Source organism: Anomaloglossus baeobatrachus, chromosome 1, assembly GCF_048569485.1.
Source record: "Anomaloglossus baeobatrachus isolate aAnoBae1 chromosome 1, aAnoBae1.hap1, whole genome shotgun sequence".
Classification (NCBI taxonomy): domain Eukaryota; kingdom Metazoa; phylum Chordata; class Amphibia; order Anura; family Aromobatidae; genus Anomaloglossus; species Anomaloglossus baeobatrachus.
Window position 1 is genome coordinate 973,472,426 of NC_134353.1, and position 23,599 is coordinate 973,496,024.

At 48.4% G+C, this 23,599-nt stretch overlaps 1 protein-coding gene across 2 annotated transcripts in view; it reads left to right on the top strand.

Moving 5' to 3' along the window:
- CD72 (CD72 molecule) overlaps nucleotides 1–21,633 on the top strand; it is a 47,184-nt gene extending 25,551 nt beyond the window's left edge. The window contains exons 3-6 of one of the 2 annotated variants that reach the window (XM_075344111.1): nucleotides 1,175–1,326; nucleotides 3,245–3,351; nucleotides 20,691–20,806; nucleotides 21,406–21,633. In XM_075344111.1, the coding sequence (XP_075200226.1) occupies nucleotides 1,175–1,326; nucleotides 3,245–3,351; nucleotides 20,691–20,805 (374 nt within the window). In that variant the 3' untranslated portion in view covers nucleotide 20,806; nucleotides 21,406–21,633. Of the gene's footprint in view, nucleotides 1–1,174; nucleotides 1,327–3,244; nucleotides 3,352–20,690; nucleotides 20,837–21,405 lie in introns of those variants that run through there. The other variant, XM_075344103.1, reaches the window with a different exon arrangement.
- The last annotated feature ends 1,966 nt before the right edge of the window (nucleotides 21,634–23,599 follow it).

Here is a 23,599-nt window from a genome sequence, read left to right on the forward strand (position 1 = left end):
GATGAACTGCTCTGGGATGCTGGTAACAAATCTTGACTGCCCACTTGCTGGAGATTGAGCTTACTGCTGAACTGCCCCTCTCAGCTCTAAAGGGTTAGCGCCTGCATTTGCTTTGCCAGTGAAAGGATCCATGAGAAAATAGGTTTTGCGACCGAATATAATGTTACAAGGTAAGTAGTAATGGAACTCCTAAGCTTGCCCTCAGACTCAAGTCCCTGTGCTGTCCCTTATCTCGAAGGTATGCTTGATGGTAGGCAGGTCAGAGCCCCAAGCATGACCCCGAGTCCTGTCCAAGTCCTGATCTTACTCTTCCCACCCCGAGAGTGGGTCAAAAACCCAGTAACAAAACCACACAGAAATGACAAGGGGGAAAGAAAACTCATACACACTGCACTCAAACACAAAGGAGAGACAATATGTGTACAAGGGAATAAAGCAAAGAGAAGGAAAGAAACACACAACAGGGGATCGTTCACACCATGCAGAATAGAAACTGTAGATCACCATGAACTGGATAACCACAAAGACTGGGATCGCTGGAGCTACGCTGAAGCTATCTTCAGCAGTCTCCTGACACTTCCCAGCCTTAAATACCTTAAATAGGAGAAGACCAGCTGGAGACGGTAATCAGCAAACTGACTCACAGAAGAGTAGCACACTGCTTCAAAAAGGATTAACTCCTGCATGGCTGGAAGCAGTGAAACAACTCAGCCGACATCAGGCAGGGCTGAGCATTTAAAAGAAACCAGGTTGCCTGTCGGACTCTGCAATGTGAACAGCGTCTGACACCGTAGCTGTAGTCAGTGAGTGTGGATCTGGACAGCGCATGACATTGACTTCCATTATGCTCATCACTAGAGACGAGCACCAGAGCATCAGAAATTGCTCGGCTCCAGTAACGAGCACCCAAACATTTTGAAAGTTGGGGTGGACACAATTATCATCCAGAGAGTCGACCCATCAGACTGTAATTTACCCTAGAAAATGTGAACTAAGTGCTGGACTATAGAAAACTGAAGATAATGAAATGTTCTGGACCATCAGACGTTCTGGCCTATCAGGTCCTATCAGAACCATGTGGACAGTCACTTGGCTTGGGCAGTTCTGTGTCTTTGGAGGCCGTGTTCTGTTAGTCTATGTTCTGACCATCGTTATCTTCCTCTGTGTTTTCCAGGCTGCGATGTCTGCCCACACGGGTGGCTGTTACTGAACGGAATGTGCTACTACTTCTTCGAGGACAGGAGCTCCTGGACAGAGAGTGACCGCTTGTGTCGATCTGTGAGGGCAAATCTGGCGACAATCAAACCCTCTGACATTATATTGACGGTAGGACATGATGGGGTAAATAAATGTTGTGCTTACGGAACGTCAGGCCGAAAAATGTGCAAATCCACAACCTGCAGACCACAAAACATTCTGAGCTGTACCCATGAGAGAACCCCCTCAGAAGTGGACAATCTCACTGCACAGGGTGGGAGATGAAATTGGTATGAGAATGACAGAGAAGACCAAAAGCGCAAATGATGACTGGGGGCCACAGGTTTCCTTGTCATAAGATGACAGTCCTGAAATATGCAAATTATTGCTGTAATCACCATACAACCATTATATCTGCCCCTCATTCCATCCCCCTCCATGTATGAGGGGCATTCGAGCTCCTCAGGTATTGGGTCACAGTGTGTATTGTGCTCCTCATCTGATGACCCTATTACATGAAGACTACAGTAGGTCCACTCTTGCCTCTTCTGTTGGTTAAGATGTCCAAGTCCCGCATGTTTTCGTGTTTCAAAGCCTCACTATGCCGCCATGTCCACTGTTCCCTGTTCTCTACCTGGCGGTTTAAATGTGCCACGTCCGGATGTCTAAAGAATGCCCGCCCCTCGGGGCGGAAGTGTAACGCCGTCCAGGCTCCGCCTTTCTTCCCAGCCGGAGCTGCCTAATGAAAAAGGCTCAGGGCGGCACTAGTATGACAGGTATCAGTGGAAGGCAAAATTGCGTTCCACCGCCAGATTCCTCCTGTCCTTCCGTCCGGAAGAGACCTATAATGGAGTGCATCCCGTGTACACAGATATTCCTTCCTCCCCCGGAAAGAGTGTATTATGGACCGCACACATGCGTTCCGCCCATAACACTATGTCATCTTTTCCACCCGGAAGTGACGTATCGTAAGGCACATTCCCTATTCTCCACGCACCCAGTATCTAGTAATAGGTTTTATATTTGCATTTATATAGAAACAAAAATTACTCAAATCCTACGTATTTATTAATCAACAATTATTATTTCTATGTTTTTTCTATTTTTTTTTTTTTTATCCCCAGAATGCCGCCCCCCCGACACGCGCTGCCCCCCTGACATGTGCCGCCCGCCCTCTCCGCCCCCCCTTTGCTACGCCTCTGGGTGGAGGACATATATCTCTGGGGACATACAGCACTGGGGTGGGAGACATATATCTCTGGGGAGTATACAGCACTGGGTGGGGGGGACATACAGCTCTGGGGTGGGAGACATATATCTCTGGGGAGTATACAGCACTGGGTGGGGGGGACATACAGCTCTGGGGTGGGAGACATATATCTCTGGGGAGTATACAGCACTGGGTGGGGGTGACATACAGCTCTGGGGGTATGCAGCACTGGGGTGGGAGACATATATCTCTGGGGAGTATACAGCACTGGGTGGGGGGGACATACAGCTCTGGGGGTATGCAGCACTGGGGTGGGAGACATATATCTCTGTGGGGTATACAGCACTGGGTGGGGGGGACATACAGCTCACACCAGCAGGACGCTGGCAGCGCTGCAGCTCCTCTTCATTTGTGGGACGGGAGCCCACCGTGTGTTAGCTCTGCTCACAGAGGACCTTTATTGCCCCTGTGCGCAGTGTTGAGCAGTGATTCCTACATGCAATTGTAGATTTAAAAGATGGCAGCCAGGAAAGTGTGGTTTCCGACCCGAGAACTGTGGTCCTCTGAACTCAGCCCGGGGGCCGCAGAATACATCACCACCCCTGACGACCGAGAGTGGGCCCCTCCTCCGTCGGTCCAGGGTCCCAGCACTTGCCCAGGTGCACCAGGTGCTGACGCCGGCCCTGGCCTCAGCTATGGAGTCATTAGGTTCATGTGAATTTTAAGTAATCTAATCCTCAGCTCTGGGGCTGTATTATGGGATGTGCACAGGGGTCATGGGTCATGGGTCATTACTTTTGCTTTGTGGTGATTGTTAATCTGAGGTTTTGTTTTTAGGGCTATGTTAAGAGTCTCAGAAACGATTTTTGGATCGGACTGAAAAAAGAACGTCGTGACCGGTACCCTGGAGATCTATGGTATTGGTCAGACAACACAATCGAAGAGTAAGTTACTCTGCAGGTATAAATCACCAGGGCCACTCCAGCTCCCGGCAGGTGAAAATCACCAGGGCTACCCCAGCTCCCGGCAGGTATAAATCACCAGGGCCACCCCAGCTCCCAGCAGGTATAAATCACCAGGGCCACCCCAGCTCCCGGCAGGTATAAATCACCAGGACCACTCCAGATCCCGGCAGGTATAAATCACCAGGGCCACTCCAGCTCCCGGCAGGTATAAATCACCAGGGCCACCCCAGCTCCCGGCAGGTATAAATCACCAGGGCCACCCCAGGTCCCGGCAGGTATAAATCACCAAGGCCATTCCAGCTCCCGGCAGGTATAAATCACCAGGACCATTCCAGCTCCCGGCAGGTATAAATTCCCAGGGCCACTCCAGCTCCCGGCAGGTATAAATCACCAGGGCCACCCCAGCTCCCGACAGGTATAAATCACTAGGGCCACTCCAGCTCACAGCAGGTATAAATCGCCAGGGCCACGCCAGCTCCTGGCAGGTATAAATCACCAGTGCCACCCCAGCTCCCAGCAGGTATAAATCACCAGGGCCACCCCAGCTCCCGGCAGGTATAAATCACCAGGACCACTCCAGATCCCGGCAGGTATAAATCACCAGGGCCACTCCAGCTCCCGGCAGGTATAAATCACCAGGGCCACCCCAGCTCCCGGCAGGTATAAATCACCAGGGCCACCCCAGGTCCCGGCAGGTATAAATCACCAAGGCCATTCCAGCTCCCGGCAGGTATAAATCACCAGGACCATTCCAGCTCCCGGCAGGTATAAATTCCCAGGGCCACTCCAGCTCCCGGCAGGTATAAATCACCAGGGCCACCCCAGCTCCCGACAGGTATAAATCACTAGGGCCACTCCAGCTCACAGCAGGTATAAATCGCCAGGGCCACGCCAGCTCCTGGCAGGTATGAATCACCAGGGCCACCCCAGCTCCCGGCAGGTGAAAATCACCAGGGCTACCCCAGCTCCCGGCAGGTATAAATCACCAGGGCCACCCCAGCTCCCAGCAGGTATAAATCACCAGGGACACCCCAGCTCCCGGCAGGTATAAATCACCAGGGTCACCCCAGCTCCTGGCAGGTATAAATCACCAGGGCCACCCCAGGTCCCGGCAGGTATAAATCACCAGGGCACCCCAGGTCCCGGCAGGTATAAATCTCCAAGGCCATTCCAGCTCCCGGCAGGTATAAATCACCAGGACCATTCCAGCTCCCGGCAGGTATAAATCACCAGGGCCACCCCAGCTCCCGACAGGTATAAATCACTAGGGCCACTCCAGCTCACAGCAGGTATAAATCGCCAGGGCCACGCCAGCTCCTGGCAGGTATGAATCACCAGGGCCACCCCAGCTCCCGGCAGGTGAAAATCACCAGGGCCACCAGAGCTCCTGGAAGGTATAAATCACCAGGACCACTCCAGATCTCGGCAGGTATAAATCACCAGGGCTACTCCAGCTCCCGGCAGGTATAAATCACCAGGGCCACCCCAGCTCCCGGCAGGTATAAATCACCAGGGCCACCCCAGGTCCCGGCAGGTATAAATCACCAAGGCCATTCCAGCTCCCGGCAGGTATAAATCACCAGGACCATTCCAGCTCCCGGCAGGTATAAATTCCCAGGGCCACTCCAGCTCCCGGCAGGTATAAATCACCAGGGCCACCCCAGCTCCCGACAGGTATAAATCACTAGGGCCACTCCAGCTCACAGCAGGTATAAATCGCCAGGGACACGCCAGCTCCTGGCAGGTATGAATCACCAGGGCCACCCCAGCTCCCGGCAGGTATAAATCACCAGGGCCACCCCAGCTCCCGGCAGGTAAAAATCACCAGGACCACTCCAGATCCCGGCAGGTATAAATCACCAGGGCCACTCCAGCTCCCGGCAGGTATAAATCACAAGGGCCACTCCAGCTCCCGACAGCTATAAATCACCAGGGCCACCCCAGCTTCCGTCAGGTATAAATCACCAGGGCCACTCCAGCTCCCGGCAGGTATAAATCACCAGGGGAACCCCAGCTCCTGGCAGGTATAAATCACCAGGGCCACCCCAGCTCCCGGCAGGTATATATCACCAGAGCCACTCCAGCTCCCGGCAGGTATAAATCACCAGGGCCACCCCAGCTCCTGGCAGGTATGAATCACCATTGCCACTCCGGCTCCCGGCAGGTATAAATCACCAGCGCGACTCCAGCTCCTGGCAGGTATAAATCACCAGGGCCATCCCAGCATCCCAGCAGGTATAAATCACCAGCGCGACTCCAGCTCCTGGCAGGTATAAATCACCAGGGCCACCCCAGCTCCCGGCAGGTATAAATCACCAGGGCCACCCCAGCTCCTGGAAGGTATGAATCACCATTGCCACCCCAGCTCCCGGCAGGTATAAATCACTAGGGCCACCTCAACTCCCGGCAGATAGAAAATCACCAGTGCCACTTCAGCTCCTGGCAGGTATAAATCACCAGTGCCACTTCAGCTCCCAGCAGGTATAAATCACCAGGGCCACCCCAGCTCCTGGCAGGTATAAATCACCAGGGCCACCCCAGCTCCCGGGAGGTATAAATCACCAGTGCCACTTCAGCTGCCGGCAGGTATAAATCACCAGGGCCACCCCAGCTGCCGGCAGGTATAAATCACCAGGGCCACCCCAGCTCCTGGCAGGTATAAATCCCCAGGGCCACCCCAGCTGCCGGCAGGTATAAATCACCAGGGCCACCCCAGCTGCCGGCAGGTATAAATCACCAGGGCCACGCCAGCTCCCGGCAGGTATAAATCATCAGGGCCAACCCAGCTCCCGGCAGGTATAAATCACTAGGGCATCCCCAGCGTCCTGTCTGCTGGTACATTGGAGTCTTGTGATCACATGATCCCTCTGATAACAGATTGTCCTTCAACCGTAGATCTTCAGCTCCAAGGTTGGCAGCTATTGGTTTGAGGATGATCACAAAGAACGACAGTAATGAGACAAAAATGTGGAATTATTTTATATAACAACATGTATGTGAATACACAGCTTATAGATTGTGATGGGCGAGTTTCCTGGGCACTGGAAATTACAGTGCTCAAGATGCTCGATACTCCATCCAGTGCTCTGTTGCTCAGGCGCCAAGCTCGAGTACCCACCCCTAATGGGTCCTGGCATTTTATTATCCGGCAAACAAGCGGAAATTGCCTGTGCATCAAGGTAATGCCATAGCCATGTTGGCCACTGCCATTACTATGATTGGTCGGCTGCATAGTGACATCAGGTCTATATAAAATCCAGAGACGCCATGTTTGCTGCACTCTATCCGGAAATTGTGTAGAGACTAAAGAGAGAGTCTGCTGGAGAAGGGAGTGTGTGTTTTAGGGGGACAGGACCTGCTGCTGCAACAATAACCAACAGTCCTTTTCAGGGGCAGTTCTATATTAATGCCTCTCTCATCTGCATTTAGTGTAGTGGGAGCCCACTGTATACTTGAGATAAATTATGACATTCTGTCTGTAGTCACCACTAGGGGGAGCTCCCTGTATACAGAGATACATAAGATCCTGTCTGCTGCCACCACTAGGGGGAGCTCCCTGTATACAGAGATACATGATAAGATCCTGTCTGCAGCCACCACTAGGGGCAGCTCCCTGTATACAGAGATACATGATAAGATCCTGTCTGCTGCCACCACTAGGGGGAGCTCCCTGTATACAAAGATACATGATAAGATCCTGTCTGCAGTCACCACTAGAGGGAGTTCCCTGTATACAGAGATACATGATAAGATCCTGTCTGCAGCCACCACTAGGGGGAGCTCCCTGTATACAGAGATACATGATAAGATCCTGTCTGCAGTCACCACTAGAGGGAGTTCCCTGTATACAGAGATACATGATAAGATCCTGTCTGCAGCCACCACTAGGGGGAGCTCCCTGTATACAGAGATACATGATAAGATCCTGTCTGCAGCCACCACTAGGGGGAGCTCCCTGTATACAGAGATACATGATAAGATCCTGTCTGCAGCCACCACTAGGGGGAGCTCCCTGTATACAGAGATACATGATAAGATCCTGTCTGCAGTCACCACTAGAGGGAGTTCCCTGTATACAGAGATACATGATAAGATCCTGTCTGCAGCCACCACTAGGGGGAGCTCCCTGTATACAGAGATACATGATAAGATCCTGTCTGCAGTCACCACTAGAGGGAGTTCCCTGTATACAGAGATACATGATAAGATCCTGTCTGCAGCCACCACTAGAGGGAGTTCCCTGTATACAGAGATACATGAAAAGATCCTGTCTGCAGTCACCACTAGAGGGAGTTCCCTGCATACAGAGATACATGATAAGATCCTGTCTGCAGCCACCACTAGGGGGAGCTCCCTGTATACAGAGATACATGATAAGATCCTGTCTGCTGCCACCACTAGGGGGAGCTCCCTGTATACAGAGATACATGATAAGATCCTGTCTGCAGTCACCACTAGAGGGAGTTCCCTGTATACAGAGATACATGATAAGATCCTGTCTGCAGCCACCACTAGGGGGAGCTCCCTGTATACAGAGATACATGATAAGATCCTGTCTGCAGTCACCACTAGAGGGAGTTCCCTGTATACAGAGATACATGATAAGATCCTGTCTGCAGCCACCACTAGAGGGAGTTCCCTGTATACAGAGATACATGAAAAGATCCTGTCTGCAGTCACCACTAGAGGGAGTTCCCTGCATACAGAGATACATGATAAGATCCTGTCTGCAGCCACCACTAGAGGGAGTTCCCTGTATACAGAGATATATGATAAGATCCTGTCTGCAGTCACCACTAGAGGGAGTTCCCTGTATACAGAGATACATGATAAGATCCTGTCTGCAGCCACCACTAGGGGGAGTGCCCTGTATACAGAGATACATGATAAGATATTGTCTGCAGTCACCACTAGAGGGAGTTCCCTGTATACAGAGATACATGATAAGATCCTGTCTGCAGTCACCACTAGGGGGAGTTCCCTGTATACAGAGATACATGATAAGATCCTGTCTGCAGCCACCACTAGGGGGAGTGCCCTGTATACAGAGATACATGATAAGATCTTGTCTGCAGTCACCACTAGAGGGAGTTCCCTGTATACAGAGATACATGATAAGATCCTGTCTGCAGCCACCACTAGGGGGAGCTCCCTGTATACAGAGATACATGATAAGATCCTGTCTGCAGTCACCACTAGAGGGAGTTCCCTGTATACAGAGATACATGATAATATCCTGTCTACAGCCACCACTAGGGGGAGCTCCCTGTATACAGATATACATGATATGACCCTGTCTGCAGTCACCACTAGGGGGAGCTCCCTGTATACAGAGATACATGATAAGATCCTGTCTGCAGCCACCACTAGGGGGAGCTCCCTGTATACAGAGATACATGATAAGATCCTGTCTGCAGCCACCACTAGGGGGAGCTCCCTGTATACAGAGATACATGATAAGATCCTGTCTGCAGTCACCACTAGAGGGAGTTCCCTGTATACAGAGATACATGATAAGATCCTGTCTGCAGCCACCACTAGGGGGAGCTCCCTGTATACAGAGATACATGATAAGATCCTGTCTGCAGTCACCACTAGGGGGAGATCCTGTATACAGAGATACATGATAAGATCCTGTCTGCAGTCACCACTAGGGGGAGCTCCCTGTATACAGAGATACATAAGATCCTGTCTGCAGCCACCACTAGGGGGAGTTCCCTGTATACAGAGATACATGATAAGATCCTGTCTGCAGCCACCACTAGGGGGAGCTCTCTGTATACAGAGATACATGATAAGATCCTGTCTGCAGCCACCACTAGGGGGAGTGCCCTGTATACAGAGATACATGATAAGATCTTGTCTGCAGTCACCACTAGAGGAAGTTCCCTGTATACAGAGATACATGATAAGATCCTGTCTGCAGCCACCACTAGGGGGAGCTCCCTGTATACAGAGATACATGATAAGATCCTGTCTGCAGTCACCACTAGAGGGAGTTCCCTGTATACAGAGATACATGATAAGATCCTGTCTGCAGTCACCACTAGAGGGAGTTCCCTGTATACAGAGATACATGATAAGATCCTGTCTGCAGCCACCACTAGGGGGAGCTCCCTGTATACAGAGATACATGATAAGATCCTGTCTGCTGCCACCACTAGGGGGAGCTCCCTGTATACAAAGATACATGATAAGATCCTGTCTGCAGTCACCACTAGAGGGAGTTCCCTGTATACAGAGATACATGATAAGATCCTGTCTGCAGCCACCACTAGGGGGAGCTCCCTGTATACAGAGATACATGATAAGATCCTGTCTGCAGTCACCACTAGAGGGAGTTCCCTGTATACAGAGATACATGATAAGATCCTGTCTGCAGCCACCACTAGGGGGAGTTCCCTGTATACAGAGATACATGATAAGATCCTGTCTGCAGCCACCACTAGGGGGAGTGCCCTGTATATAGAGATACATGATAAGATCTTGTCTGCAGTCACCACTAGAGGAAGTTCCCTGTATACAGAGATACATGATAAGATCCTGTCTGCAGCCACCACTAGGGGGAGCTCCCTGTATACAGAGATACATGATAAGATCCTGTCTGCAGTCACCACTAGAGGGAGTTCCCTGTATACAGAGATACATGATAAGATCCTGTCTGCAGTCACCACTAGGGGGAGCTCCCTGTATACAGAGATACATGATAAGATCCTGTCTGCAGTCACCACTAGGGGGAGCTCCCTGTATACAGAGATACATGATAAGATCCTGTCTGCAGCCACCACTAGGGGGAGTTCCCTGTATACAGAGATACATGATAAGATCCTGTCTGCAGCCACCACTAGGGGAGCTCCCTGTATACAGAGATACAGTTAGGTCCAGAAATCTTTGGCCAGTGACACAATTTTGGCGAGTTGGGCTCTGCATGCCACCACATTGGATTTGAAATGAAACCTCTACAACAGAATTCAAGTGCAGATTGTAACGTTTAATTTGAAGGTTTGAACAAAAATATCTGATAGAAATTGTAGGAATTGTCACATTTCTTTACAAACACTCCACATTTTAGGAGGTCAAAAGTAATTGGACAAATAAACCAAACCCAAACAAAATATTTTTATTTTCAATATTTTGTTGCGAATCCTTTGGAGGCAATCACTGCCTTAAGTCTGGAACCCATGGACATCACCAAACACTGGGTTTCCTCCTTCTTAATGCTTTGCCAGGCCTTTACAGCCGCAGCCTTCAGGTCTTGCTTGTTTGTGGGTCTTTCCGTCTTAAGTCTGGATTTGAGCAAGTGAAATGCATGCTCAATTGGGTTAAGATCTGGTGATTGACTTGGCCATTGCAGAATGTTCCACTTTTTTGCACTCATGAACTCCTGGGTAGCTTTGGCTGTATGCTTGGGGTCATTGTCCATCTGTACTATGAAGCGCCGTCCGATCAACTTTGCGGCATTTGGCTGAATCTGGGCTGAAAGTATATCCCGGTACACTTCAGAATTCATCCGGCTACTCTTGTCTGCTGTTATATCATCAATAAACACAAGTGACCCAGTGCCATTGGAAGCCATGCATGCCCATGCCATCACGTTGCCTCCACCATGTTTTACAGAGGATGTGGTGTGCCTTGGATCATGTGCCGTTCCCTTTCTTCTCCAAACTTTTTTCTTCCCATCATTCTGGTACAGGTTGATCTTTGTCTCATCTGTCCATAGAATACTTTTCCAGAACTGAGCTGGCTTCATGAGGTGTTTTTCAGCAAATGTAACTCTGGCCTGTCTATTTTTGGAATTGATGAATGGTTTACATCTAGATGTGAACCCTTTGTATTTACTTTCATGGAGTCTTCTCTTTACTGGTGACTTAGAGACAGATACACCTACTTCACTGAGAGTGTTCTGGACTTCAGTTGATGTTGTGAACGGGTTCTTCTTCACCAAAGAAAGTATGCGGCGATCATCCACCACTGTTGTCATCCGTGGACGCCCAGGCCTTTTTGAGTTCCCAAGCTCACCAGTCAATTCCTTTTTTCTTAGAATGTACCCGACTGTTGATTTTGCTACTCCAAGCATGTCTGCTATCTCTCTGATGGATTTTTTCTTTTTTTTCAGCCTCAGGATGTTCTGCTTCACCTCAATTGAGAGTTCCTTAGACCGCATGTTGTCTGGTCACAGCAACAGCTTCCAAATGCAAAACCACACACCTGTAATCAACCCCAGACCTTTTAACTACTTCATTGATTACAGGTTAACGAGGGAGACGCCTTCAGAGTTAATTGCAGCCCTTAGAGTCCCTTGTCCAATTACTTTTGGTCCCTTGAAAAAGAGGAGGCTATGCATTACAGAGCTATGATTCCTAAACCCTTTCTCCGATTTGGATGTGAAAACTCTCATACTGCAGCTGGGAGTGTGCACTTTCAGCCCATATTATATATAGAATTGTATTTCTGAACATGTTTTTGTAAACAGCTAAAATAACAAAACTTGTGTCACTGTCCAAATATTTCTGGACCTAACTGTACATAAGCGAAAAAAGGAGTCTGTTGCATAAATAAACATTAAATTGTAATCATTATTGTACAAATATTTAGTACTGTATAAAATTGGACCAAGAAAAAAATAGAAGAAAGAGTAAATAGGAAAGTTCACATTGCGCCAGGAGATTATTTGAATTGGAAGCAGAAAGTAATTCTTAATTCAAATATAAACATGTTGTTACGCACATACATGAGGTCACAGAACAGGTCACATGACCGCGAGAAGCTTATGTAATCTATTTTTTAGTTGATATGATCATTTATTGCTCATTTATCAGATTTTGAGTTTTCATCGTCAGGATATTGACCATTCACCCATGTGTTGTCTTCTGGAATCATCTGACATTATCTTTGCTGTTTATGTGTCCATATTCATCTGTGTGATCACTTTTTCACTTATGGATGTTCTATACATTGATATCCCTTTTTTACCCCCTTTGTTAATGTTTTGCTGCCATCATAGGATCCATCACTGACATGCTGTACTCACTTTTGGCCGCGTGCGCTGCGTTCCTGTCTCCTTGGTCTCACCTTCCCTCATGTCTTTAGCATAACTCAGCGCATGTGCGGGAGTCATGGTGGTGCAACCTCACTCCTTGCACATGCGCCGACCTCACTGACTATTGGGCCGGAGACCTCAATGAAGAGGCATTCTTGGGCGTATGAGCGGCTTTTGGTGGTCATATGATTGCCTATTTTCTGGTCACCTGATGTATGTGTCCTTTTTAAAAAGCCCATTAGACCATTGGGTGTAACAGTTTAATCCCCCCGATAAAATAATAACAGGTCTCTACGAAACGTACGTTGGGGTGTCCCCCTCTCCCATGTGTGCCACCACCACCAGGAGTCTGCTTTTTACTAATCCTAGGGTATGAACAGCTTACTTTGTGATATTTCCCATTCTTCTAATTCTCTCTATGCATCTATTATGCTAAAAATATCTTCTGTTACTTATTACAATGTTATGGGGCTTCCTAGGAGGCCGGCATTTGTAAAATATGCTTCAGTGATTATAATATGGGGCTGAATTACCATTTCCCAGTATTAAGGATTTTTCCGAATTCACTGATTAACCATATCGATTATAATGGCACTTTATAAATTAATCTGTACCAACCTGTTCATATTTGTTAACCCTTTGTGTTTGCAATCCAAATAATCTCCTGGCATAGTGTGGACTTTCCTATTCCCTCTTTTTCAATTTTTTTTTTCTTAGTCCATTTTTATAAAATACAAAATATATGTACAATAAATATCTTATCCTGTATATTATAATACCCCTTACTGGCAACTGCAGGCATGATCTTATCATATACCTTTGTGTGTATAAAGAGAGCACCCCCTAGTGGTGACTGCAGGCAGGATCTTATCATGTATCTCTGTATACAGGGAGCTCCCTCTAGTGGTGACTGCAGACAGGATCTTATCATGTATCTCTGTATACAGGGAGCTCCCTCTAGTGGTGACTGCAGACAGGATCTTATCATGTATCTCTGTATACAGGGAGCTCCCCCTAGTGGTGACTGCAGGCAGGATCTTATCATGTATCTCTGTATACAGGGAGCTCCCCCTAGTGGTGACTGCAGACAGGATCTTATCATGTATCTCTGTATACAGGGAGCTCCCTCTAGTGGTGACTGCAGACAGGATCTTATCATGTATCTCTGTATACAGGGAGCTCCCCCTAGTGGTGACTGCAGACAGGATCTTATCATGTATCTCTGTATACAGGGAGCTCCCCCTAGTGGTGGCTGCAGACAGGATCTTATCATGTATCTCTGTATACAGGGAGCTCCCTCTAGTGGTGACTGCAGACAGGATCTTATCATGTATCTCTGTATACAGGGAGCTCCCTCTAGTGGTGACTGCAGACAGGATCTTATCATGTATCTCTGTATACAGGGAGCTCCCTCTAGTGGTGACTGCAGACAGGATCTTATCATGTATCTCTGTATACAGGGAGCTCCCCCTAGTGGTGACTGCAGACAGGATCTTATCATGTATCTCTGTATACAGGGAGCTCCCTCTAGTGGTGACTGCAGGCAGCATCTTATCATGTATCTCTGTATACAGGGAGCTCCCTCTAGTGGTGGCTGCAGACAGGATCTTATCATATATCTCTGTATACACTGAGCTCCCCCTAGTGGTGACTGCAGGCAGCATCTTATCATGTATCTCTGTATACACTGAGCTCCCCCTAGTGGTGACTGCAGGCAGCATCTTATCATGTATCTCTGTATACAGGGAGCTCCCCCTAGTGGTGGCTGCAGACAGGATCTTATCATGTATCTCTGTATAAACGGAGCTCCCCCTAGTGGTGGCTGCAGAAAGGATCTCATCATGTATCTCTGTATACAGGGAGCTCCCCCTAGTGGTGGCTGCAGACAGGATCTTATCATGTATATCTGTATACAGGGATGTCCCCCTAGTGGTGGCTGCAGACAGGATCTTATCGTGTATCTCTGTATACAGGGAGCTTCCCCTAGTGGTGGCTGCAGACAGGATCTTATGTATCTCTGTATACAGGGAGCTCCCCCTAGTGGTGGCTGCAGACAGGAGCTTATCATGTATCTCTGTATACAGGGAGCTCCCCCTAGTGGTGGCTGCAGACAGGATCTTATCATGTATCTCTGTATACAGGGAGCTCCCCCTAGTGGAGGCTGCAGACAGGATCTTATAATGTATCTGTGTATACAGAGAGCTCCCCCTAGTGGAGGCTGCAGACAGAATCTTATCATATATCTCTGTATACACTGAGCTCCCCCTAGTGGTGACTGCAGGCAGCATCTTATCATGTATCTCTGTATACAGGGAGCTCCCCCTAGTGGTGGCTGCAGACAGGATCTTATCATGTATCTCTGTATAAACGGAGCTCCCCCTAGTGGTGGCTGCAGAAAGGATCTCATCATGTATCTCTGTATACAGGGAGCTCCCCCTAGTGGTGGCTGCAGACAGGATCTTATCATGTATCTCTGTATACAGGGAGCTCCCCCTAGTGGTGGCTGCAGACAGGATCTTATCATGTATATCTGTATACAGGGATGTCCCCCTAGTGGTGGCTGCAGACAGGATCTTATCGTGTATCTCTGTATACAGGGAGCTTCCCCTAGTGGTGGCTGCAGACAGGATCTTATGTATCTCTGTATACAGGGAGCTCCCCCTAGTGGTGGCTGCAGACAGGAGCTTATCATGTATCTCTGTATACAGGGAGCTCCCCCTAGTGGTGGCTGCAGACAGGATCTTATCATGTATCTCTGTATACAGGGAGCTCCCCCTAGTGGAGGCTGCAGACAGGATCTTATAATGTATCTGTGTATACAGAGAGCTCCCCCTAGTGGAGGCTGCAGACAGAATCTTATCATGTATCTCTGTATACACTGAGCTCCCCCTAGTGGTGGCTGCAGACAGGATCTTATCATGTATCTCTGTATACACTGAGCTCCACCTAGTGGTGGCTTCAGACAGGATCTTATCATGTATCTCTGTATACACTGAGCTCCCCCTAGTGGTTGCTGCAGACAGGATCTTATCATGTATCTCTGTATACAGGGAGCTCCCCCTAGTGGTGGCTGCAGACAGGATCTTATCATGTATCTCTGTATACAGGGAGCTCCCCCTAGTGGTGGCTGCAGACAGAATCTTACCATGTATCTCTGTATACAGGGAGCTCCTCTAGTGGTGGCTGCAGACAGGATCTTATCATGTATCTCTGTATACACTGAGCTCCCCCTAGTGGTGACTGCAGACAGGATCTTATCATGTATCTCTGTATACAGGGAGCTCCCCCTAGTGGTGGCTGCAGACAGGATCTTATCATGTATCTCTGTATACACTGAGCTCCCCCTAGTGGTGGCTGCAGACTGGATCTTATCATGTATCTCTTTATACAGGGAGCTCCCCCTAGTGGTGACTGCAGACAGGATCTTATCATGTATCTCTGTATACAGGGAGCTCCCCCTAGTGGTGGCTGCAGACAGGATCTTATCATGTATCTCTGTATACAGGGAGCTCCCCCTAGTGGTGGCTGCAGACAGGATCTTATCATGTATATCTGTATACAGGGATGTCCCCCTAGTGGTGGCTGCAGACAGGATCTTATCGTGTATCTCTGTATACAGGGAGCTTCCCCTAGTGGTGGCTGCAGACAGGATCTTATGTATCTCTGTATACAGGGAGCTCCCCCTAGTGGTGGCTGCAGACAGGAGCTTATCATGTATCTCTGTATACAGGGAGCTCCCCCTAGTGGTGGCTGCAGACAGGATCTTATCATGTATCTCTGTATACAGGGAGCTCCCCCTAGTGGAGGCTGCAGACAGGATCTTATAATGTATCTGTGTATACAGAGAGCTCCCCCTAGTGGAGGCTGCAGACAGAATCTTATCATGTATCTCTGTATACACTGAGCTCCCCCTAGTGGTGGCTGCAGACAGGATCTTATCATGTATCTCTGTATACAGGGAGCTCCCCCTAGTGGTGGCTGCAGACAGGATCTTATCATGTATCTCTGTATACAGGGAGCTCCCCCTAGTGGAGGCTGCAGACAGAATCTTATCATGTATCTCTGTATACACTGAGCTCCCCCTAGTGGTGGCTGCAGACAGGATCTTATCATGTATCTCTGTATACAGGGAGCTCCCCCTAGTGGTGGCTGCAGACAGGATCTTATCATGTATCTCTGTATACAGGGAGCTCCCTCTAGTGGTGACTGCAGACAGGATCTTATCATGTATCTCTGTATACAGGGAGCTCCCCCTAGTGGTGGCTGCAGACAGGATCTTATCATGTATCTCTGTATACACTGAGCTCCACCTAGTGGTGGCTTCAGACAGGATCTTATCATGTATCTCTGTATACACTGAGCTCCCCCTAGTGGTTGCTGCAGACAGGATCTTATCATGTATCTCTGTATACAGGGAGCTCCCCCTAGTGGTGGCTGCAGACAGGATCTTATCATGTATCTCTGTATACAGGGAGCTCCCCCTAGTGGTGGCTGCAGACAGAATCTTACCATGTATCTCTGTATACAGGGAGATCCCTCTAGTGGTGGCTGCAGACAGGATCTTATCATGTATCTCTGTATACACTGAGCTCCCCCTAGTGGTGACTGCAGACAGGATCTTATCATGTATCTCTGTATACAGGGAGCTCCCCCTAGTGGTGGCTGCAGACAGGATCTTATCATGTATCTCTGTATACACTGAGCTCCCCCTAGTGGTGGCTGCAGACTGGATCTTGTCATGTATCTCTGTATACAGGGAGCTCCCCCTAGTGGTGACTGCAGACAGGATCTTATCATGTATCTCTGTATACAGGGAGCTCCCCCTAGTGGTGGCTGCAGACAGGATCTTATCATGTATCTCTGTATACAGGGAGCTCCCCCTAGTGGTGGCTGCAGACAGGATCTTATCATGTATATCTGTATACAGGGATGTCCCCCTAGTGGTGGCTGCAGACAGGATCTTATCGTGTATCTCTGTATACAGGGAGCTTCCCCTAGTGGTGGCTGCAGACAGGATCTTATGTATCTCTGTATACAGGGAGCTCCCCCTAGTGGTGGCTGCAGACAGGAGCTTATCATGTATCTCTGTATACAGGGAGCTCCCCCTAGTGGTGGCTGCAGACAGGATCTTATCATGTATCTCTGTATACAGGGAGCTCCCCCTAGTGGAGGCTGCAGACAGGATCTTATAATGTATCTGTGTATACAGAGAGCTCCCCCTAGTGGAGGCTGCAGACAGAATCTTATCATGTATCTCTGTATACACTGAGCTCCCCCTAGTGGTGGCTGCAGACAGGATCTTATCATGTATCTCTGTATACAGGGAGCTCCCCCTAGTGGTGGCTGCAGACAGGATCTTATCATGTATCTCTGTATACACTGAGCTCCCCTAGTGGTGGCTTCAGACAGGATCTTATCATGTATCTCTGTATACACTGAGCTCCCTCTAGTGGTTGCTGCAGACAGGATCTTATCATGTATCTCTGTATACAGGGAGCTCCCCCTAGTGGTGGCTGCAGACAGGATCTTATCATGTATCTCTGTATACAGGGAGCTCCCCCTAGAGGTGGCTGCAGACAGAATCTTACCATGTATCTCTGTATACAGGGAGCTCCCTCTAGTGGTGGCTGCAGACAGGATCTTATCATGTATCTCTGTATACACTGAGCTCCCCCTAGTGGTGACTGCAGACAGGATCTTATCATGTATCTCTGTATACAGGGAGCTCCCCCTAGTGGTGGCTGCAGACAGGATCTTATCATGTATCTCTGTATACACTGAGCTCCCCCTAGTGGTGGCTGCAGACTGGATCTTATCATGTATCTCTGTATACAGGGAGCTCCTCCTAGTGGTGGCTGCAGACAGGATCTTATCATGTATCTCTGTATACAGGGAGCTCCCCCTAGTGGTGGCTGCAGACAGGATCTTATCATGTATCTCTGTATACAGGGAGCTCCCCCTAGTGGAGGCTGCAGACAGAATCTTATCATGTATCTCTGTATACACTGAGCTCCCCCTAGTGGTGGCTGCAGACAGGATCTTATCATGTATCTCTGTATACAGGGAGCTCCCCCTAGTGGTGGCTGCAGACAGGATCTTATCATGTATCTCTGTATACAGGGAGCTCCCTCTAGTGGTGACTGCAGACAGGATCTTATCATGTATCTCTGTATACAGGGAGCTCCCCCTAGTGGTGGCTGCAGACAGGATCTTATCATGTATCTCTGTATACACTGAGCTCCACCTAGTGGTGGCTTCAGACAGGATCTTATCATGTATCTCTGTATACACTGAGCTCCCCCTAGTGGTTGCTGCAGACAGGATCTTATCATGTATCTCTGTATACAGGGAGCTCCCCCTAGTGGTGGCTGCAGACAGGATCTTATCATGTATCTCTGTATACAGGGAGCTCCCCCTAGTGGTGGCTGCAGACAGAATCTTACCATGTATCTCTGTATACAGGGAGCTCCCTCTAGTGGTGGCTGCAGACAGGATCTTATCATGTATCTCTGTATACACTGAGCTCCCCCTAGTGGTGACTGCAGACAGGATCTTATCATGTATCTCTGTATACAGGGAGCTCCCCCTAGTGGTGGCTGCAGACAGGATCTTATCATGTATCTCTGTATACACTGAGCTCCCCCTAGTGGTGGCTGCAGACTGGATCTTATCATGTATCTCTGTATACAGGGAGCTCCCCCTAGTGGTGACTGCAGACAGGATCTTATCATGTATCTCTGTATACAGGGAGCTCCCCCTAGTGGTGGCTGCAGACAGGATCTTATCATGTATCTCTGTATACAGGGAGCTCCCCCTAGTGGTGGCTGCAGACAGGATCTTATCATGTATATCTGTATACAGGGATGTCCCCCTAGTGGTGGCTGCAGACAGGATCTTATCGTGTATCTCTGTATACAGGGAGCTTCCCCTAGTGGTGGCTGCAGACAGGATCTTATGTATCTCTGTATACAGGGAGCTCCCCCTAGTGGTGGCTGCAGACAGGAGCTTATCATGTATCTCTGTATACAGGGAGCTCCCCCTAGTGGTGGCTGCAGACAGGATCTTATCATGTATCTCTGTATACAGGGAGCTCCCCCTAGTGGAGGCTGCAGACAGGATCTTATAATGTATCTGTGTATACAGAGAGCTCCCCCTAGTGGAGGCTGCAGACAGAATCTTATCATGTATCTCTGTATACACTGAGCTCCCCCTAGTGGTGGCTGCAGACAGGATCTTATCATGTATCTCTGTATACAGGGAGCTCCCCCTAGTGGTGGCTGCAGACAGGATCTTATCATGTATCTCTGTATACACTGAGCTCCCCTAGTGGTGGCTTCAGACAGGATCTTATCATGTATCTCTGTATACACTGAGCTCCCTCTAGTGGTTGCTGCAGACAGGATCTTATCATGTATCTCTGTATACAGGGAGCTCCCCCTAGTGGTGGCTGCAGACAGGATCTTATCATGTATCTCTGTATACAGGGAGCTCCCCCTAGTGGTGGCTGCAGACAGAATCTTACCATGTATCTCTGTATACAGGGAGCTCCCTCTAGTGGTGGCTGCAGACAGGATCTTATCATGTATCTCTGTATACACTGAGCTCCCCCTAGTGGTGACTGCAGACAGGATCTTATCATGTATCTCTGTATACAGGGAGCTCCCCCTAGTGGTGGCTGCAGACAGGATCTTATCATGTATCTCTGTATACACTGAGCTCCCCCTAGTGGTGGCTGCAGACTGGATCTTATCATGTATCTCTGTATACAGGGAGCTCCTCCTAGTGGTGGCTGCAGACAGGATCTTATCATGTATCTCTGTATACAGGGAGCTCCCCCTAGTGGTGGCTGCAGACAGGATCTTATCATGTATCTCTGTATACAGGGAGCTCCCTCTAGTGGTGGCTGCAGACAGGATCTTATCATGTATCTCTGTATACAGGGAGCTCCCCCTAGTGGTGGCTGCAGACAGGATCTTATCATGTATCTCTGTATACACTGAGCTCCCCCTAGTGGTGGCTGCAGACAGGATCTTATCATGTATCTCTGTATACACTGAGCTCCCCCTAGTGGTGGCTGCAGACAGGATCTTATCATGTATCTCTGTATACACTGAGCTCCCCCTAGTGGTGGCTGCAGACAGGATCTTATCATGTATCTCTGTATACACTGAGCTCCCCCTAGTGGTGAGCTGATTATTTTCACAAACATTTTATATTTTTGACATGTTCTGATTGTTTTCTTAGTATATTATGAAATGTTTGGTTTTTTTTTCCTCAGATCAATCCAAGAAGAAAGCTCCAATTTCTGTGTGAAAATCAAGGAGACGTTATTAACAGAGTCCTGCTCCATGAAACTTCCCAGGATCTGTGAAAGAGAAGCTGAGAAATGCTGATGTATGTTTTGTACGGTAGAAAGTGCCAGACATGGGGGATGCGATATAAGAGGGGGACGCACTGAGGGATGCTGTATAAGAGGGGGACGCACTGGGGGATGCGGTATAAGAGGGGGACACACTGGTGGAGGAGGTTTGTGGCACGAGGGGCAGTGTTGGCTTGTTTTTAGAACTGAGGAGACACTGAATCCTGGCAGATCTTCTCTGCAGCTCTGGAGTTCAGCCTTGAGTTGGATTTCGGCCTTGGGTTGGAGTTCGACCTTGATTCTTTTGGCACCGCTCCACAATCAGGTCCAATATCTCATGAGCCGCGTGATGTTCTCAGACCAGTCACAGGTTCACGAGCAGTAAAGATACCACGGTGCACACGTGGCCTCAGCTGAGAGGAGCGTCCCTGTACGGAGGAGCCTCGATGCAGGGAGTATATCAGCACTTTATGCCGCGCACTGAATTCTTATCACAATCAGTGTTTTGGATTCGAGTTTCTTCAGTGTTTGGTTTGTTTTAGGCGTGGTTCACTGTCCATTTTTTGTATTGCTTGTGTGTACATTGTATTGTCTGCAGGGTTATAACTCCTTAAAGCACTTCTGTCCTCCCTAGGTGTGGGGAAGGGGGTCTGGAATCCACCTAACTTTTTTGCTTACCTGGGGGGAGGAGGCAGTCTGTTTGAGAACTTGAAGAGAGAAGGACGAAGATTGATCCTCTGGGCTGAACGTGACCCCCCAGAGAGACTGTGAGAAACCTCGATTTCCCTGGAGAAGGACTGCTGGAGGAGTGTGACTGATCCCCGGGACATTTATATTATTAGATTATTAGATTATTATAGATTAGTTGATGGACATTCTGGATTGCCTGGAATAAATATGCTTTGGATTGCTTACTCATCTCTCGCTCTCTTGATTGTGTGATATGTGAGAAGGACCCCGTCACAGTTACCCCCATCCTGGTGTATATTTCTCATCCTGGCATATATGCGCCTCCATCCTGGTATATACAGTCCCCAATCTGTCTCCAATGCATTAAAAACAAAAAAACCCTCTACTCCCCTCCTTTGGCTCCCACGTAACGTGGCATCCTCCTCTGTAGGCAGTGGCCAGCAGCTGACATTGGCGAGTGTCACTGCTATGCGTCCCCAGTCTCTGGCAGGCTGAAATCAGCAGCTTGTATTACAGCACAGGGACCCGATGGTAGGGGCTCTTACAATCTCAACAGAAAGTCGATAACTCTACCATCCGCAGTTTTGATGATCATGCGACAAGAGTTCATGAGATCAATAGTAAACACTAGGACATCTGGAGGGCGGATCATGATATCTGGGATTTGATTCCCCCATTTCCTGCCATCATGTATAGGAAGAGCAGATCATTAACGGACCAATGATCATATATCCATTAGTATCTATAACCCTCCGAGTCCTAAAAGAACGACAACATGGCTTGACCATAGACAAATGGCTGCTTTCAAATGTGGGAAATGTTCCTTCTGTAAATATGTAGAAGCGTCCAATACTTTCACTTGGACAACTACGGCAAGACTATATAAAGGCATGCATTCTGCGAACTGTAGGACTGAGGGGGTCGTCTACCTCTTCCTGTTCAAAACATTAGAGATGAGCGAAACTATTCGCCAATTTCAGATTTGGTAGGAGCCTTGGCCGGTTTGGTTTGGGCTCGGCTACCCAAGCACTTTGCTCAAAAGTTGGCAATATTCATACCTTTTCGTTTGCAGAAAACCCACTCCCAGCCCCATCACAGCCATGTCAAGTATTGGTATGCCTGTGATTGGCCAGGGGAATCACTCTAAAAAAAGGAAGCAAAAGGGTTAAAGCACGACATACTTATCGAGTCTTCTGTGGCTGTAACTGCTCCGGCGGCTGTACTTCCAGATCCAATCATTATCCTTGATACATATTCACTGCTTTCCTTGCCTACCGGCATTTCTGATTGGCTACAATCAGACCCCGCCCCCAGACAGCATCTTTGATTCATTGAAATCACAGACCCGGTCTCAGAGTCTATTATATAGGGATGTAAAATAAATAAATAAAATGGTGCAGGGTCCCTCCCATCTATTGATACCAGCACAGATAAAGCCCATGGCTACAGGCTGCAGCCCCCATCCGTGCGCTTATCTTGGCTGTGTATCAAAATAAGAGGAACCACATGCGTTTTGTTTTTTTTAAAAAAATTAAATTAATAATTTTTAAAAAATGGTGTGCGGTCCCCCCAATTAGATGCGACAGTACGGGAACTTTACCCGCCTCTTCTCGATTCCCCTAGTGCAGTGGCAATTGGGGTAATAAGGGGTTAATTGCAGATCACAGCTGCCACTAAGCCCTAGATTAATAATAGGGAGGATCTATGAGATCCCCACATTTACTGATATGTAAATAAGCACAAACACTGAAAAAATCTTTTATTTTAAATAAAAGTCAAAAAAGTTCCCTCTTACACCCCTTTATTAAACCCAAAAATACCCCTGAAGGTCGCTGAATTCACAGACCTGCATCTCCTGGCAGAAAAAGTTTTTTTGCCAAGAGATGCAGATTTGGTGCTAAAATGTCTACATCATATTCCTGCACCCAATCTACACCCCCTGGCAAGAAAAATCACCATGTGATTTTGATGCGAGAGTGATACATTTTTTTTTCAAGGAGATGTAGATTTGATACAGGAATATGGTGTAAAAATTTCAGAACCAAATCTGCATCTCTTGGCAAAGAAAATGCACAAAAACATTTTTTACACCGTTTCGGTGCAGTTTTCTGCCAGGAGGTGCAAATTTGGTGCTGAAA